The sequence below is a fragment of the Apostichopus japonicus genome, chromosome 20, assembly GCF_037975245.1.
Source record: "Apostichopus japonicus isolate 1M-3 chromosome 20, ASM3797524v1, whole genome shotgun sequence".
Classification (NCBI taxonomy): Eukaryota; Metazoa; Echinodermata; class Holothuroidea; order Aspidochirotida; family Stichopodidae; genus Apostichopus; species Apostichopus japonicus.
In genome coordinates, this window is record NC_092580.1 from 18819607 (window position 1) to 18836675 (window position 17069).

General features: G+C 36.2%; 1 protein-coding gene across 1 annotated transcript in view; it reads right to left on the minus strand.

Moving 5' to 3' along the window:
• The window catches only part of LOC139962088 (mRNA-decapping enzyme 1B-like), an 89054-nt gene that overhangs the window by 11623 nt on the left and 60362 nt on the right, over positions 1–17069 (minus strand). The window contains exons 4-5 of the mRNA XM_071961953.1: positions 3456–3519; positions 1595–1760 (exon numbers count right to left, since the gene is read on the minus strand). Coding sequence (XP_071818054.1) covers positions 1595–1760; positions 3456–3519 — 230 coding nt within the window. The remainder of the gene's footprint in view (positions 1–1594; positions 1761–3455; positions 3520–17069) is intronic.

Sequence of the window (17069 nt, forward strand, 5' to 3'; positions counted from 1 at the left end):
AATTTTTTTTTTTTTTTTTATGCTCATAATTTGGGCTGGTAAGTTTGAATCAGATGTAAGGCTGCACGGTTTGGGCTGAAGTAAAAACCAGTCATACTTTTAATGTTAAAAACGGATTTTAACTGAAAAACCGGTTTTTACAACGTACATATAATGTGTGCAAGCTAATTGTCTACGAGGCAAAATTTTCTTCCAACCCCCAAAGCGTCACATTTTTGGGAATAACATTAAGTTTTATTTCTAGCAGTATGTTTTATAGTTTAGAGGAATTTGCTAATAATACTAGAGCAAAAACACTTCTTTGTTTGCCAAATGTGTTAAAAGAAGTTTTACACTGAACTTGGCGCTTTGGCGAGCGGCTCATTATGCACCAGTTCAAATAGCACACATAACCCCAACACCAGCATTCTCTATATAGTAATGCCTAGCCGAATGTTAAAAAGCTGGTAAAAAACTGCAGAAACAAATTTCATCTTGAGCAAGTACAAATTGTGACACAAAGTGTTCCAAACAATCTCAGTGGGAGTTTACTGTGTGATAAAGTTCACTAGATGCAGTATATAGGAAGTTTTATCCAGTGCGGCATGCGTAACTCACTGAGACACGTTCTGACTTTGTAGACCACAGACAGATAGTTTCTAATACACCATAACTCTTTATCCTTTCTGTTACAAAATTGTTTGAACATGATTTTTTTAAATTATGACATACTTATTCAGGTGTCAAATCTGACAATCATTTGGTCGTATCCACTTTCAATAAAGTTCGTTCATAGACATTTCAGCCAGGGCTGTCATCCAGTAACTTGTGTTTTTTTTTTTCGATTTTACGTGTTTAACATTAAGAATTGCTTTCACTTGATCGAAGTAGATTATGCATCACAACATCTTTCTTTTAATCCCTCTTCCCTGTTTACTATTATTTTCCAATCTGTTTCTGCCACCCTTCCTCCGAAATGCTGACAATGTTGCGGCACAGATTCCTTAACGCCAGATTATCATATTTCAACTCAACTTGTTACCATGACAATTGCTCAACACATACTAAAATGGGCATGGAAACTCCCCAACTGAAGCACGTGAATAGAACATGTGCAAACGGCACAACAACTTGCAAATTGAGCACCAACATTTACAAAGGCTAGAAATGTTGACAAACAAACAGATTTGGCATAATTTTTTATGAAACAGTAATAAAAGCACCAAGCAAACTGATGGAATTCACAGCGTTGTGTTCATGCCGTTTCCTGAAGCCAACTTCTTGAGAAGTCATTACGGCCACTAACAATATCATGATATGAAATATCACCAAATATCCTAACGTTAAAGCGTTCAAATATTCTCTTTCTGGTAAATGGTAACAAAAATCACTTAAACCCTTAAAGAGAAAAATAGTCCACAATAAAACTGCTGGAATGTACAGTACCTACAGCTTCTTGATATCTTCATCTTTCAGAAAATGCTCTCTTTCATCCTATTATTATGAGTATTATGATCAAAGTCACATCTTGTGTCCAATATACTGAAGTTTTCTTCACTCAAACACCTTTCAACTATCTCCCTTTCAAACATCTACCTTTAAAACACACAGTTACCTGATTATATTCATGCTGTGCCTTAGAGAGCATTTGCATAATGTCAATGGATCCCTTAGTCTGTCCTTCTTGCTTCTTCTGAGCCAATGGTCTTGTACTGTCCCCCAGAGACTTTGTCCTTTGCTTGGGTCCTTTCTGTGCTCTCACTGATAATTTGTATACCAACCTTTAACGAGAGTAAAAAGAAAACTGATGGTCATAAAGTGGGTTTAACCATCAATGTACAGTCTGATGTACAGAAAAACTTAGATTGCAACGAACCCCCTTATAGTACCCTCTTCATCAGTGAGGCGGCCATTGCTCTCATTAACCTAAACAAAACTGGCTTGTCATAATCATATTCATATTCCATGCTATCATTAGTAGAATGCCCTGTCTACCACACAATGCCAAGTGGAACTAAACCCCACCATCAAAATTTTAAATTACCGATGTGATGAAAGTTTGAAACTCTAACCCATTATGTAACCTATTATGCAACCTTGATTCCGTGCTTTAAGATCTCTTACAGTCTGTGAGAGAGCTCTCCTACCAAAATTCCCCGTTCTCAGTAAAAGATCTGGAATTCCATTAATAGGTCACTCATCGGGTGTCACTCTGTATCAACAAATCCATTACCGTCATAAAGCAGTCTTAAAGTCATTTACCCTAACCCCCTAACCGACACGAAGAGTAAGAAGAAGTCACAGACAGGTCGCATTACTTATACGACCCTTGCATCATAACGATGATCATGCGGTTGTCATTTGAGTCATTCTCCTATTTGTAAAGAAGTCACCACAAAACAGTTTAATTAGGAGGCTCATCACCAATCCACCCCCCGACCTCCCCCCTTAATTTCCCTTCCATGCAATGAAGGCAAATCCACACAAGAGGCCTTCATATATTTATCTACAAATCTTTAAGGACTGTAAATGACAAGGCACATGTAAAACCTGTCAGCAGCTTCCTGTGGCAGACATAAATTCACTTACGAACAGCTGACAAGCTTCCAGCAGAAAAAGATGGCCAACAGATAGTAAATAACTTTCTTCTAGATTCGTGAGCAGGGCACACATGCAGCCTTCTTTGGCTCTAGTTTAATGTGAAACATCGTCAGAGTTGGCATCAATTTTTAAACTAATGCACAGCAGAGACAAATCTCGTTCTATAAGAATGCTGGAGAAGTTCTAAGAAAAGTGTTTTCGTTACATGCTTAAATAGGCCGCTGTAGCTGGATGATGTTTCTCTCACTCTGGAGTCAAACTTGTTTGAAGTGGTTAAGCTGAAGACTTTGAGAATGGCATGAAAGCTATATCAAGAATATTACTGCTGTCGATCTGTTTTCAAACTTTTAATGCAAACAATACTTGATACTCCATTCTCCAAGAAGATGAAATATAGCATTGTTGAAAGCGCTACCTTCTCAGGAGCCTTCATATTTCGTGACTTCTTTGATAATGATACTGTACAAATTGATCATGACCATATTGTACTTCCCGAAAGGTCTGCTTCGCTGCAGTTAATACTGTCTCTTGTGTGCTTTATCATGAGGTGTGCCATGGCATAGAGAAAAATCCTCATTATTACAGCCAACAGTATAGCATTGCAAGGTACACTACCAAGATAGGCCAAAAGTTGCTGCAGTTCTCAGCTTTTTCAAGAAGGGGAATACACTTTCGAGTTGTATTTTGAGACTTGAGGTGTAACTTTTTCTGCGAACATATTCACACAAAATATTGGCATGAGATTTTCGTATAATTTTCATATGAAAACTGTTTCTTTCTATAAATTCACACTTATTGGAGGATCTGTTGCCATGGAAACAAACAAAGTTGTCAAGCTTGCAATGATAGTACAGTATATTTCATACATTACTTACTGTTCTAAGGATCTTGTTACATTCAGACAGAGATCTTTATTATAAAACCAGATACCGTGGATAGCTGCAAAAAAGAAGAAAAAGAAGAAAAACACGAGATAAAGACAATATTTAACTACATCCTAGTAGTTTGCAATAACCTTACAACTTCTAGAGGATGAAAGATGTTGGGTAATCAACAATGGTCCCAGGAAACCAAACAGTGGCTCACTTGAAACCATATCCTCATAATACATTTATTTCACACCATCTCTTTTAGATGAGCATTCAAAGGGGGAGACATGCTATTATTTTGAATACCAATCCTTTTCCTAAGACCATCCAAAGGAGTAGGACCCAGTGTGAGACCCAGGGAATGTCCAATGTCATTCCAGTGCATCCATGGAAAACACGACTGTTTTAAAGCCAAGTAGAGGACAGAACAAAATCAACCGAATTCCAATTTACAAACCAGAAATACCATATTCACGGAAGGCACATTCAACAACACCACACAGCAGACTTTTGAATAGGTCAATAGAATCTGCTGCCTGGATGGCTTGAACCAGTATAACCTATAGCAAGTACATGACTGACACATAGCCTAATGGATGTACCTTGTTTTCACTTTAGGTTGTGCAAAAATAAATCTGTTCTGTTGCTCACCATCAAATCATAATACACTTTAGCATATATCTGTTGCTCACCACAATACACACAAAGTGCAAATAATCCAAATTTGTTGCTCTATATCAAATCATAATACACATAAGGTTCTCACCATCAGCATAATACAAATAAGCCTATGTGTTGTTCACCATCAAACCATAATACACATAAGCCTATGTGGTGCTCACACATCAAACCATAATACACATAAGCCTATATGGTGCTCACACATCAAACCATAATACACATAAGCCTATGTGAGATGCTCACCATTAAACTATAATACACATAAGCCTATATGGTGCTCACACATCAAACCATAATACACATAAGCCTATATGGTGCTCACACATCAAACCATAATACACATAAGCCTATATGGTGCTCACACATCAAACCATAATACACATAAGCCTATATGGTGCTCACACATCAAACCATAATACACATAAGCCTATATCGTGCTCACACATCAAACCATAATACACATAAGCCTATATCGTGCTCACACATCAAACCGTAATACACATAAGCCTATATGGTGCTCACACATCAAACCATAATACACATAAGTAGTACTCACTACCAAACCATAAAATACACAGAATCCTAAGTGTTGCTCACCCTCAAACCACAACACATATTTAGCCTACCTAGTGATCACTATTAAACCTAATATACATAACTTTATATTGTTTACAATAAAACTACTCTCCATGAAAATTAAGTCTAGTTCTTGCTCAACAAACCACAATATAAATTAGCCCATCTGTTGCTCACTATCAAATCGTAATACAAATAAACTGCTATATGTTGCTCAAGAACATACATAAAGCTTACCTATTGCTTACCATCAAACCACAAACATAAAGTTCCAATTCCACAAAACGGTCACTTTAATGACAACAAAATATTGCAGTTATGCAAAACTGGATATTCACTATTCCAAACCAGAAACCACTTGTTTGTGATTATCTGAAAGTGTACCTATGGTGACCAGGTGAGTTTGTAGTGTAAACTGAAGGTTATCAGCAGATAATCTTAAGATTGTTTCAATATTGTTTATAAATCTTATCATGCATGCCGTCACATCTGAAAACAGCCACCATTGGTGTACAGTGCTGGTTTGTGTATTTGTCATGCACTATTTAACAAAAGAAATGAGTTATCATCTCCTATGTGATCCCAAACTTCAAAATTTCCTAATTAATGCATTGTTTTTTGTCTTCTATTTAACAGCTTTTACAGTAAAGAAAATATATATTTAACAAAAAAAAATGAGTTTTCATCACCTACATGATCCCAAACTTCAAAACTCTTAAGTAATTCATTGTTTTGTCTTCTATTTAGTTAATATATTTAGTTAAGTAAATAATCCTCTAATTTGCATATATTTATACAGCAGTACACTATGTCTGCAAGGTACCAATGATGAATGGAAGACTGATCGTTACTTTTTTTTTTTTCTTTTTTAGGGAGTTCTCACTTTAGCCCAATTATTTTTGTAACATATCAACTCCTGATTTTAACATAAATGAACCAATTTTTGATGAACTGCAAGGCAGAGGGTGAATGAAGATTTAGGTTAATAACCACATTTTTATTAAAATTAAGTTTATCCATGAAACAAACTCTTAATATACAGAGATATGACAGTAGACACATTTTTTTCTCTTTGCAGTAAGAATCAGCTCTGTGCAGGTATTTATGAACCAGACAGGATTAACTGTCTACAAACTTTGTAGCCTCTCCCCATTCCAAAACCCCAATGTTGTAATTTGTTCTAATCGTTTAGATTGCTATAGTTCTTACTGGCTAGTATCAATCAAGACACTGTACAACAATTAATATGACCAATTTAAATACATTTACAGACAAAGGTTATTCTTGAAGGAACATTTACAAACCCTGTGCATGAAGAATAGTATCTTATAGCTAATTAAAAGTATATTCAAACTATGAACTAATTAACACCTTAATTAAGTTGCACCAATAATATCTGTATCCCTCTAACCCATCTACACCTTAACCACCCAGACTGAACTCTCCCTCACCCCCACAAAGCCCGCCTCCTTTCCTCCCCCTCCCCCCCTCCCCCCAACAAAAAGAACACATCACTTCACCTCCAGTGAAGACAGCTATGACAAAGGCATACCTTTACATTAATCAGATCTCTACCCACACATATCTTGCACCTTTTACAAAGAAGAGAATCAAACAAACAGAACTGTTTTTTCTTCTTTTTTTTCTTCTTATTCTTTACTGCTGGAAGATGACACACCAGCTCACTGACCTTCTGTACATGGACACTAGCACCATGATTTGCTTAATAAAATGGACCTAATAAAAATCCATCGATGATAAAACATCCTTTTTAATAAATCTTGCTATGGCGAGGAGAGAAAATATTCCCACTATTGATTTTTTTTTTCCTCCTCGATTTTTCATATGTTTATTTTTTTCCTTCTTTTCTTTCTTTTCTCAAAGGACTTGAAATCGTAAAATAAAAATTTAGTTGAAAGAGCTGCCAGCACACAGAACATCTGCAATGAAGTGAAAGTGACTTGTGTGTTTGTTTATAGACAAATGTGGTTGCAGGAAGGGATGTTTTTCCTAAATAGAGTTTTGAAAACACATTCCTACTGTTGTTTCTGTTCCTATCCACTCTGCGATTGCTATTCAGTTATTATTAATACCCATCTTGGGCAGAGCAGCAAGTCTTAATTCATTCTATGTCAAAAACAAATAATAAGAATTATAATAATAAGTATTAAAAATCAACAGATTAGTACATACATCCCTCCCCCTCTTGCATTAATTTTCTCAGAAACTGATTAAATAATATCTGCAATTTCATGTTTGAGACAACAGCAACAGCAAAATTGAAACAACAACAACAACAGAAATACTAAACTAGTTGAATGCAACCTTAAAAATGTGTCAAAGTTTTCACTTTATCATCTTCCCTCCCTCCTTCTTATCAAGTTTCTTTTCCTTTCGTTTGATGAGAGCTAGCATAATTAGGAGTCATTGTCCTGCAATTTAATCCAATATAATACACATACTTCATATCTTAATTGGGGGGGGGGGGGGAAATAGTTTGACTAATACAACATGCACATGTGTTATTTAATTTTTTATTCATAGATTTATTTTATTTCCATATGACATCTTTTTTTTTTCTTACTCTGTCGTCTTATTTATATTTCTTTCTCTTTTTTTCTTCTTCATTCGATGAGAGGTGAAAACGAAAAAAACAGGAAAGACAGAAATTCCCATTCTAGTGATAAATTACGATACTAACGACAGATATCTGGATTAACAATTCTTAAAGCGGTATTATGCCAAATTACGCACGCTTTCAACGATGCAAGGTTAAAAATGCTTCGAATGGAAAAACGTTCCGTTCTATTTTGGACTCTTGTAACCTTTTTGTTTAATAATACAAACATTTATAAATCATACTGTAATTACCTTTATAAAAGTGGCTGGGTCACAAAATTGTAAGCACTGACCAGTTTATTTATCCCTCTCTGATTTAATATTCATCTGAAGCAAAAAGTATAGGCTGTCTTTACTTTCATGATTTGCAATCTTATAAGCTCAGTCATCCTCGGCAGATTTGTTAGCTCATTAATTTGCGTGAATCAACCTAATTCACATTTTCTTTTGTTTCTTAATTGTTTTGTTTGTTTGTCTTTGTTTTTTTCTTGTTTGTTTCTTTTTTCTGCAAATATCCTGAGTGGTTTTGCCACATATTTTGAATACTTCATCCACTAACGTTCAACTTTAGCTCTAATTTTAACTAAGTGATGCAAAAACAAGTACAAATAGGGCCACAAAACAGAACAAAACCATTCCATTTATTATTCATTGAAAACAAAACCATTACTTTTATTTTTCATTAAAAACCAAATCGGTACCAGAGCACTGTCCACTATATCAGATCTCTCAAATCACTTCGTTAATTTTGTTTAATTTTTATCGATTATCCACACTTCCCGAGATGTGCAGAAAGTGTCTGCCAAACGTCGCTGTATCGTACCTGACGTATCTAACGGAAGAGCCGGTTTTGTTACTATAATATTTGTGGTAACTTGATCGGTCAGACTGTGTCATTTGCCATGTCGGAGCATCGCAACTGCATTAATGTGTTAAGAGAGAGCTCTATGAATAAAGCACACAGCAGGGTGTTTATAATCCAGCCTTGTCAAATGCCTGTTGGTTATTCCATCCACAATAGCTGTCATTTGCATGAGGATCACTCTGAATGAAAAGGTCTCAGAAAACTTTCCCGGCATCTAATGACAAACATGAAACACTTAACTGGTATACACTTGCTTTTCAAATTCCATTTTCTTTGATGGATTTTTTCCCTTTTTTCTCTCTATTTCTCGCTCAGGAGAGCAGATAATGTCGTCCTAAAATTTGCTTGAGAAGACAATCCCAACCGTGTTTGCATCGAAGAAGAACTGAGGGGTTTGGAAATCTACGGAATGAATTAAAAAACTTTTTTGTTTCGGTAAACATGAGAGAACGAGAAGCGAATGCAATTACTGAGGGAGCGATTAGGATCAAAAAGAAATTTATCTTATCACCTCACGCGATGAAGGCGGGGGAAGCCAGAGAGTGGGATGTACGTGAATGTAATTCAGACGTACGACTCTATGTTAATGACACATGTAGAGTAAGGAACTACAGATATACGGACGCACTGACAGCTGTGCAAGACAAAAACGCAGATTTACTGCTGATCGTATGTTCAAATGTTTCATGTTAAGTTGGGGAGAGTTTGGACAATTACTCGCACTAGACAAATTTAACTGGGTATGAAGATATGCCTCAAAATAACATTTTCTTCAAATAGTTAGTTGTCTCCCATTTTATTGAAAGAAAGGAATTTTCAAGCATGTTTAAAATGGCAAGGTGACAGGACTGAAGGAAACAATCAGCAACCTGGACAAGAAGCAATGACTATATATCTCTTTCGAGATCCGGCTTTAGGAATCACAAATTTCGAGTTGGTTAGCATCATGTTTGATCTCTAGAGTAAGGGAAATATGTCACCAAAACAGAACTAGTATTGTTCGATACAGGTGACAAACGCCTACAGTGGAATTACGACCTTCCTTACCCGTTTCGAACATCTGGACATACAATCAGCGTCCATAGCCTAGTGGTTAGGGTGTCCTCGTACAGAGCGGGAGGCACGGGTTCGATTCCCGTGGAGGCTGGAAATTTTTTCACTGTTCTTGATTTTCCAACTCAACACGATTTTCAAATATATATATATATAGCTTAGCACTAAGTGATCATAGGAATTAAATTACATATCTCCACAGGCAAATAAGTTCTTCAAGAAAGATGACTGCCCGAAAATACAAAATTGAAGTACATTTCACATTCAAGAAAAAATTGGCCATGATTCTAACTGATAATTTTGGCTTGTTGTCTACAATAAAATTTATTTTTCTCTGAACACTAGATTTCCTTTCCAAGTCTGTCCTGTGTAACGTTGGAAGTTGCTGTGTAATGTGTAACAGACCTACTGTATACAGAATAAGTCTTGCATGGAACACCTTTACATAAATCTTGGTACAACCTTCTGTAGGTTTTCCCTGTTTGATGAGTTAATCTACTACTGATGAATAACATACTACCTTCGCATAAACTCTTAGCTTTCAAAGAATAGTTTCTCCAACAGCTCTTCTTGTTCCATCTTCCAATCTCCCATTTCCAACACCACCCCCCCCCCCCCTTTCTCCTCACTTCTACACAAAAAAAGCATATTGTGACGCAGCATATTGTATTACTGTACGTCCACTGCTACTCGTTTCCGATAAAACATTCGAGGAATATATTAGTGACCTCGAAATATTTAACTGCTTCTTTGGGTACCCTTTAATTCTCCAGTCACAACTTTTGGATTGATTTGCTGTCACTAATCAGTGACCTCTTCTTTTTTTTTAAGAAACTTGACATAGGCATTCAGGTGAGAGTAAATTCTACCCTCGAAGAAGAAACCACAAGGTTGCCAACACCCTGGTATGCTTAGATTAGTCGCAAGGACTGCTAGAATGACAGCAGCCTCAGTGCATCCTATTTAGCAGATGATCCACGCCAATAGCCACTGGCTCATTCATTAAGCGTGGTATCAACTGAGTTCAGCGTACAGTCTGGCAAAAACCTGAACGCCCCGAGCGCCAACTGGAAAGTGAACCAGATAAGTTTGTTAATTAACTGTCGTACCGGGCAAAAGTCAGTGTTTATGTTGTTGCAGTGCCGTGTGTTCGGCATACGGTATTCCTATGAAGGAATAGTACAGAGCGTCCCCCCCTGGCGGACCAAAATGTGGCTAATTACCAGCCTGACCTCTGGTAAAAAGTCACTCTCTGATAGACAACAGGAAAATGTCAAGGGGCTTTCACCCCATGGGCTTTGCTTTCTGCGACTATAAGGGTCAAAATTATGGAATGCAGTAGTTTTTTCCCCCCCATCTTTTCTCCAAACAGATGTTCCAATTCCACGTAACATTACGCCATGAACAAAATCAATACTTTTTGAGACGTATGGGTGTAACTACAGAATAGAGATTTTTCAAAATCAAATTTTAGTTAAAAGATACTCTTATAGACAAAAAAAGAAAAAACATCCACCACATATCTTACAATAAACTGTAGTACATGTGAATCCTGATCGACAAATCAGTTATAATATTCATTAGAAGAACTGCACGTGCAAATCATGTCAACAATAATAACGGTTAACAAATCATGTCAACAATGTGAATGTTTATGCTAATTGTAACAAATCATGTAAACAATGTTAATGGTTTTACTTATTGTGAATACAAAGATCTCTCCTCTTTTATTGTAGTATGCTAGTACTTGTTTACATAATATTTAGGGTACCAGTGGACTGAGTATACCTGCAATGTCCCCCTGTAAGAATTGGAGTACTAGTGAACTGAGGTTACAATGACCAGCTATACAAATTGGAGTAACAGTGAACTGAGGATACCTGCAATGTTCCCCCCCCCCCCCCGAAAGAATTGGAATAACAGTGAACTGAGGATACCTGCAATGTCCCCCCCCCCCGAAAGAATTGGAGTAACAGTGAACTGAGGGTACCTGCAATGTCCCCCCCCCCCAAAAGAATTGGAGTAACAGTGAACTGAGGATACCTGCAATGTCCCCCCCCCCCCCGAAAGAATTGGAGTAACAGTGAACTGAGGATACCTGCAATGTCCCCCCCCCCCCCCGAAAGACTTGGGAGTACCAGTGAACTGAGGGTACCTGCAATGTCCTTCTGTAAGAATTACACGAATATTTCATACACTCAAACTACTGCACAATCACTTGTCACTTTTATCGAATTGTTAACAAAAATTGTTGCGCTGAAAGTTTTTCCTACCATCTGTTTTAAATGAATATAGTGCATACATACTTACATTATTACCCTCAATGTTAAAGTTAAAAATTCATGAATGCTTTGAACATTTTCGCAAGAAAATATCTCGTTTTAATGTAATTTCACTTACAAAGAAACTGCAAAATTGAAAATGGCAAGGTCTTTTGAGTTTGCAATCAAAGAAACAACATGTAAGAAGTTTTGAGACTTGACTTAGTTTGTTATACTGTTTCTTGAATTTAACAGAGAACATAGTCCCCACAGGGTGAATTGTATAAGTATTAAAAATAGGCATTCACTGCACACCTGCTTTTTCTTGTACAGGGTTTCTGTGAATGATCTAAATTATCACAGAAAATTACTTCCACTGGAAACAATAAAAATGAAAACAGTGCATATCTGATGAGAGGAAGGAAAGAAAATGCTCCCCCCCCCCCACACCTCCCACCCATCCCTAATTCTGTCACAATTATGCATGCAGTCACAAATGAAGTATTCTTCTTTTTACAAAACAACTGCGTTACCAAATAAAATAGCTTAGAGAAAGACTGTCTGCAGGCAGTAATTATCAGGGTGTCAGATTCAGAAGTCTGTTGGGACAGTAAATCTTTCAATCCAGAGATTAGCTGACTGACCCATTTATACACAATTTTATCATTTTCGTTAATAAGATATATAAAGAAATTGATACGAGGCAGACGTATATATCTGTCAATTGGCGGGCATTAATTAAAGGAGACGGTTTCAATTGCATACAAATCCACTTCAAGCAAGAGGGAAATATACTGTCATTTTCATACATTAACGGTACTACATATTTGACAATGGGATCCAGGGGATGATTTTGTTGTAACCTTATTAACTCTTATTAAGTCTTTAATAGTTATTGTTCTTACCCTTCAGTGTAGGCCAGATAATATTTTCACTTTTTTCTGCTGCTTTGCTCTATATTTTGCCTTCTGTTTTGTTTGACTATGTTGCTGGTTTTTTTCAATTATCTCTTCTTTTTTTGGGGGGGAGGGGGATAAAAAGGGGGGGAGGGGGATGGGAGTGGGAGTGGGATTGCTCGAATATTCCTTTATTCTCAAGTGAAAGAATTAAGGTCTCCTTAAGCCTTACTATGTACTATAAGTACCATATTACTCTCAAAATAGAAAATATAGAAAGAAAGTAATAAGTAACTTTGTCAAATATTGGCTCTTTTATAAATTCTAAAATATTAGATCAATTTTAAGTGTCTTCCTTGTGTTTACTCTCATGAATTTTAATCATATTTATAATGTTGCTATTTGTTGTGTTCATTTTTTACTTTGTTTTCCTCCTTTTTTGGTTTTTTCTTATTTCATCTGAAATCTTTCCTTTTTCACAATATCTTTTTCTTGTTTGTAACCTGTTCAATGTTACTTCATGTCTGTATATTTTATTGTATACAACTCTCCATCCCCTCTTCGGATATTATACACAGAGATATAAATAAACAGAATCTGTCATTGCTATACCTAGCTCACTCTGCATATGTAACGATTTGGATGAATTCATCATACATACTGTTGTTCATTCACAGTTAAATTAAGACTAATTATTGAATTGTCTTAACTTCTTTGATGAGAAAATTTAAAAATGACTCACATTTTTCTTGGGGTACAGAAAGGTTTACTAGCGCTTTGATTGAATAGAATGGTAAGTTGATAATAGCCCATCAAGGAATAATTAATCGGGTATCGCATCACAAAATACTATGCAAAATTTGGCAAATTGCTATACAGTACAAGTGTAGAGATACAGCAGTAAAACTGCTGCACAAAATGTTGAATACTAAATGCAGGGATGAGCCTGGGGTAAAAAAAATTTCACAGAACTTTGCAAAAATTGCGGTATAGGCTCAAGTTTGCATATGGGTCATTCCATGTCAAATCAACCAGTGGTCCCCAGGTGACCCTCTCAGATTTAGATGAAACTTCATCAGAATGATTGAGTATGTCCCAAATGAACACATACAAAAAATTAAAATCATACTCCATGTCGTTTTCGAGATATGGCCCGTTGAAATTTGGTCGTTGCGGCCATTTTGCTCGTTTGCGATTCCCAAAAAGTGACTTTTGTGATATTTTCCGACTTTGAAAGCTCATAATTCAGTCTTTGTAGCAGGTAGAGAGCTCAAATTTGGTATTCTATCTTACTTCTTGCCAAAATTTATGAATCTGCACTCAATTTAACTGTATCTCCTTTATTTTTCTGGTTATGATCACCCAAAGTAGGCACTTTATTCTGTCAAAAATGTTTTTTGAGATTTTTAAGGTCACCCTGTGCCCACATGAGAGGTCACATGAATCGTATATTCCTTGGATATAATCTATGGTTGCATGTCTATACCCATAAGCAATTATAAGCCCACCAATGCATTAATTAAGAAATGGCATGGGGCCAAAGTTGGCTCCAGCCAGAAAAAGGTCAAAAAGACCCCGCCCTTCTTGACCCCGCGATCAATTGAAACATTGATTGAAATTTACACCAGTTAAATATATATATTATATCTACTTGTACATCAAATTTCAGCTTTGGCACTCAACTCCTTCATGGTGTGGTGGCAATTTGAATATTAGACGTTTTTCGCACATTTTTTAATCTCAAGCTTATATATTTGTCATGTAATCATAGTCTAAGAATGAGTGTTATGATCATTGTATCCTTGTTTCAGTCAGCTGAATCAAAATGTAACATAACAAATTGTTTTAGGTCAAATTAATGACATTTAATCACATCATTAACGATTCACGCACATGTAAATTACTGGTTCTGTCACAACTCTCAATGCTTCAATGTCCTTACAGTTTTCTTACCACACATGGATGTCCATATACAAGTAAAACAAGTTTAGCACACTTTAATTTCTTTTACTTGATGAATGCTTGCAGTGTGGCTTAATATACAAGTTAGCACACTTTACTGTAATTTGTTTACTTGATGAATGCTTGCAGTTTGGTTGGAATGGTCTTTTAAGTATTCATGAGGAAGAGTGTACTGGCTGCTTCCATGTCCCTGTAACTCTGGAGCACTGATGACACAAATAATAGCTCAGAATGGTATCCAACAATTATTGTGGGTGTTTTGTGGCCAAGGAAGTGCATTGGAGTTCTTGGTTTGTTTCATTAACTTCACAAAGACATCATTTTCTTTCTCTGAAATTTCCACTATATACCAATGTACCACTCATTGTCGTACATTCCATCGATGTAACGCTTGGTTGGTACTCTTTCATGTCAGCCTGAGGTTGAATATTAGCAGAAATGGATTCTCTCTCCTCTGCATGGTCTCTAATGGGCACAATTTTGCAGTGGTTGGTCATTGGAGAGTCGCAGCTTCTCAATCTTTCCAACATCAATGGGTATAAAAATATGATGAGATCTTATTCCTGCTATAGTTTATGATGGTGTCTGCACGTGACACACTGGTAGTATTGTTCTAGAATGTAGTGTCTACATGTGACACACAGGTGATATTGTTCAAAAGGTTTATACAAATGAGTTACCAGTGTTTGTATAGCATGAGGGGGAAAAAAAGGGGACTGGGTTAGGTTAAAGCAGCATTTTGCGTCCTTTTCTATGTTTTTTTTCAACCTCACTGATTCCTCGATGCCATAATGACATACATAACTAGCTTATCTATTCAAATCTTACTTCAAATGGTGGCATAAAAGTTGAAAAATTTACAACTTTTAACTTTGTATTTCTCGAAGATATTTTCCGTTGGGATCCCAATAAACCTCACCCATAATATGAATATTTAAAAGCGACGAACGTCATTGATCGATATGTAATACAACACCATGCTTGATTTGTGTAGATTGTCTATGGCAGTTGAACCAGGGAGTTGTTAGAGTACCAGCTCGCTGGTTGTAACAAGTTACCAACTCGACGTTTTTGAATCTATATTTAGCAACGGCTCAAACTAAACCTGCATCTCTGATTGGTTGAGTTCAAACTAGTGGGTTGGGGGAACTGTATAGATGCGATTAATATGAAATGTGTAATTTGTCGGAGGACACTTTTCACATTATCTACAAATGTCCTTAATTACTTGCCAATTACTTGCTTTTGACAGGAAAAAATGGGCTAATATCTTAGTTTGCTGTTTTGTGATTGATATAAAAAACTTGATGGACTTGTCAAAAAAATGGAAAACGGTGACCAAATGCAAATGCTGCTTTAAAGCCAGACAGCAGTAAGACAGACACGAGTCTAAAAAGAAAAGTCCAGGTCAAAATTTCTTTTTGATATACTGTATGTTAAAAATGAACATAATCTAAGCATTCTGGTGAAATTTGCATTCAATTCCTACAGTATGTTCAATTTTTGAGATATTGACAGTTGAAGTTATCTGATATTCTACTGTACCAAAGTGAACTTGAAGCAAACAGGTGTAATGTCACAGTTGCACACTGACAAATAATGTTTTCTTTTTTCTGTATTTTTCAGTCTATTGATTTGACCTTAATTGGATAGGAATACTAGTTTGTCTAAAGGGGATGTGAAGATTATAAAATACCAATACCTATGGAAGCATCCACTTGTGGAGTATAAAATTAGACATAAATTTTAAAGAAAAAAATAGCTTTAGTTATCATAGTGCAACAATGACATCAAATCCGTTTGCTCCAAGTTCACTTTTAGTACCAAAAGGTGGCAACTTCAACTGTCAATATCTCAAAAAAGGTACATAGGAATTGAATGCAAATTTCATCAGAATGCTTGGATTATGTTCCTCTTTTAAACATCACAAAGAAATTTTGACCTGGACTATTCTTTTAAGTACTGGCAGATTTAAATTGTATTGTGTGGTTTAATCCATGTTTCTCTACAAAAACTCTACAACAGTACTGTATACTACTGTATATAAGGCTCCAAATTGTGTCGTGTGTTATGGGAGATTTTGAGGCACTACAGGTATGAGGGACCAGCCTATTGGAGGGTTAACTGAAGTGATCATGTATTGCAGTGGAATACATGCATAATCAACCCATTTCTAAAAACAATAATAAAAACAATCTTTTTTCTAACTGCAAAAAATACATTACACAAGCTTCAAACTTGAAATACACTGTATGATATTAACTTAGTGTACGGAGTTGTTAAAAAATGTGCGAAAAACGTCTAATATTCAAATTGCCACCATACCATGAAGGAGTTGAGTGCCAAAGCTGAAATTTGATGTACAAGTAGATATAATATATATATTTAACTGGTGTAAATTTCAATCAATGTTTCAATTGATCGCGGGGTCAACCGGGGTCAAGAAGGGCGGGGTCTTTTTGACCTTTTTCTGGCTGGAGCCAACTTTGGCCCCATGCCATTTCGTAATTAATGCATTGGTGGGCTTATAATTGCTTATGGGTATAGACATGCAACCATAGATAATACCCAAGGAATATAGGATTCATGTGACCTCTCATGTGGATACAGGGTGACCTTAAAAATCACAAAAAACATTTTTGACAGAATAAAGTGCCTACTTTGGGTGATCATAACCAGAAAAATAAAGGAGATACAGTTAAATTGA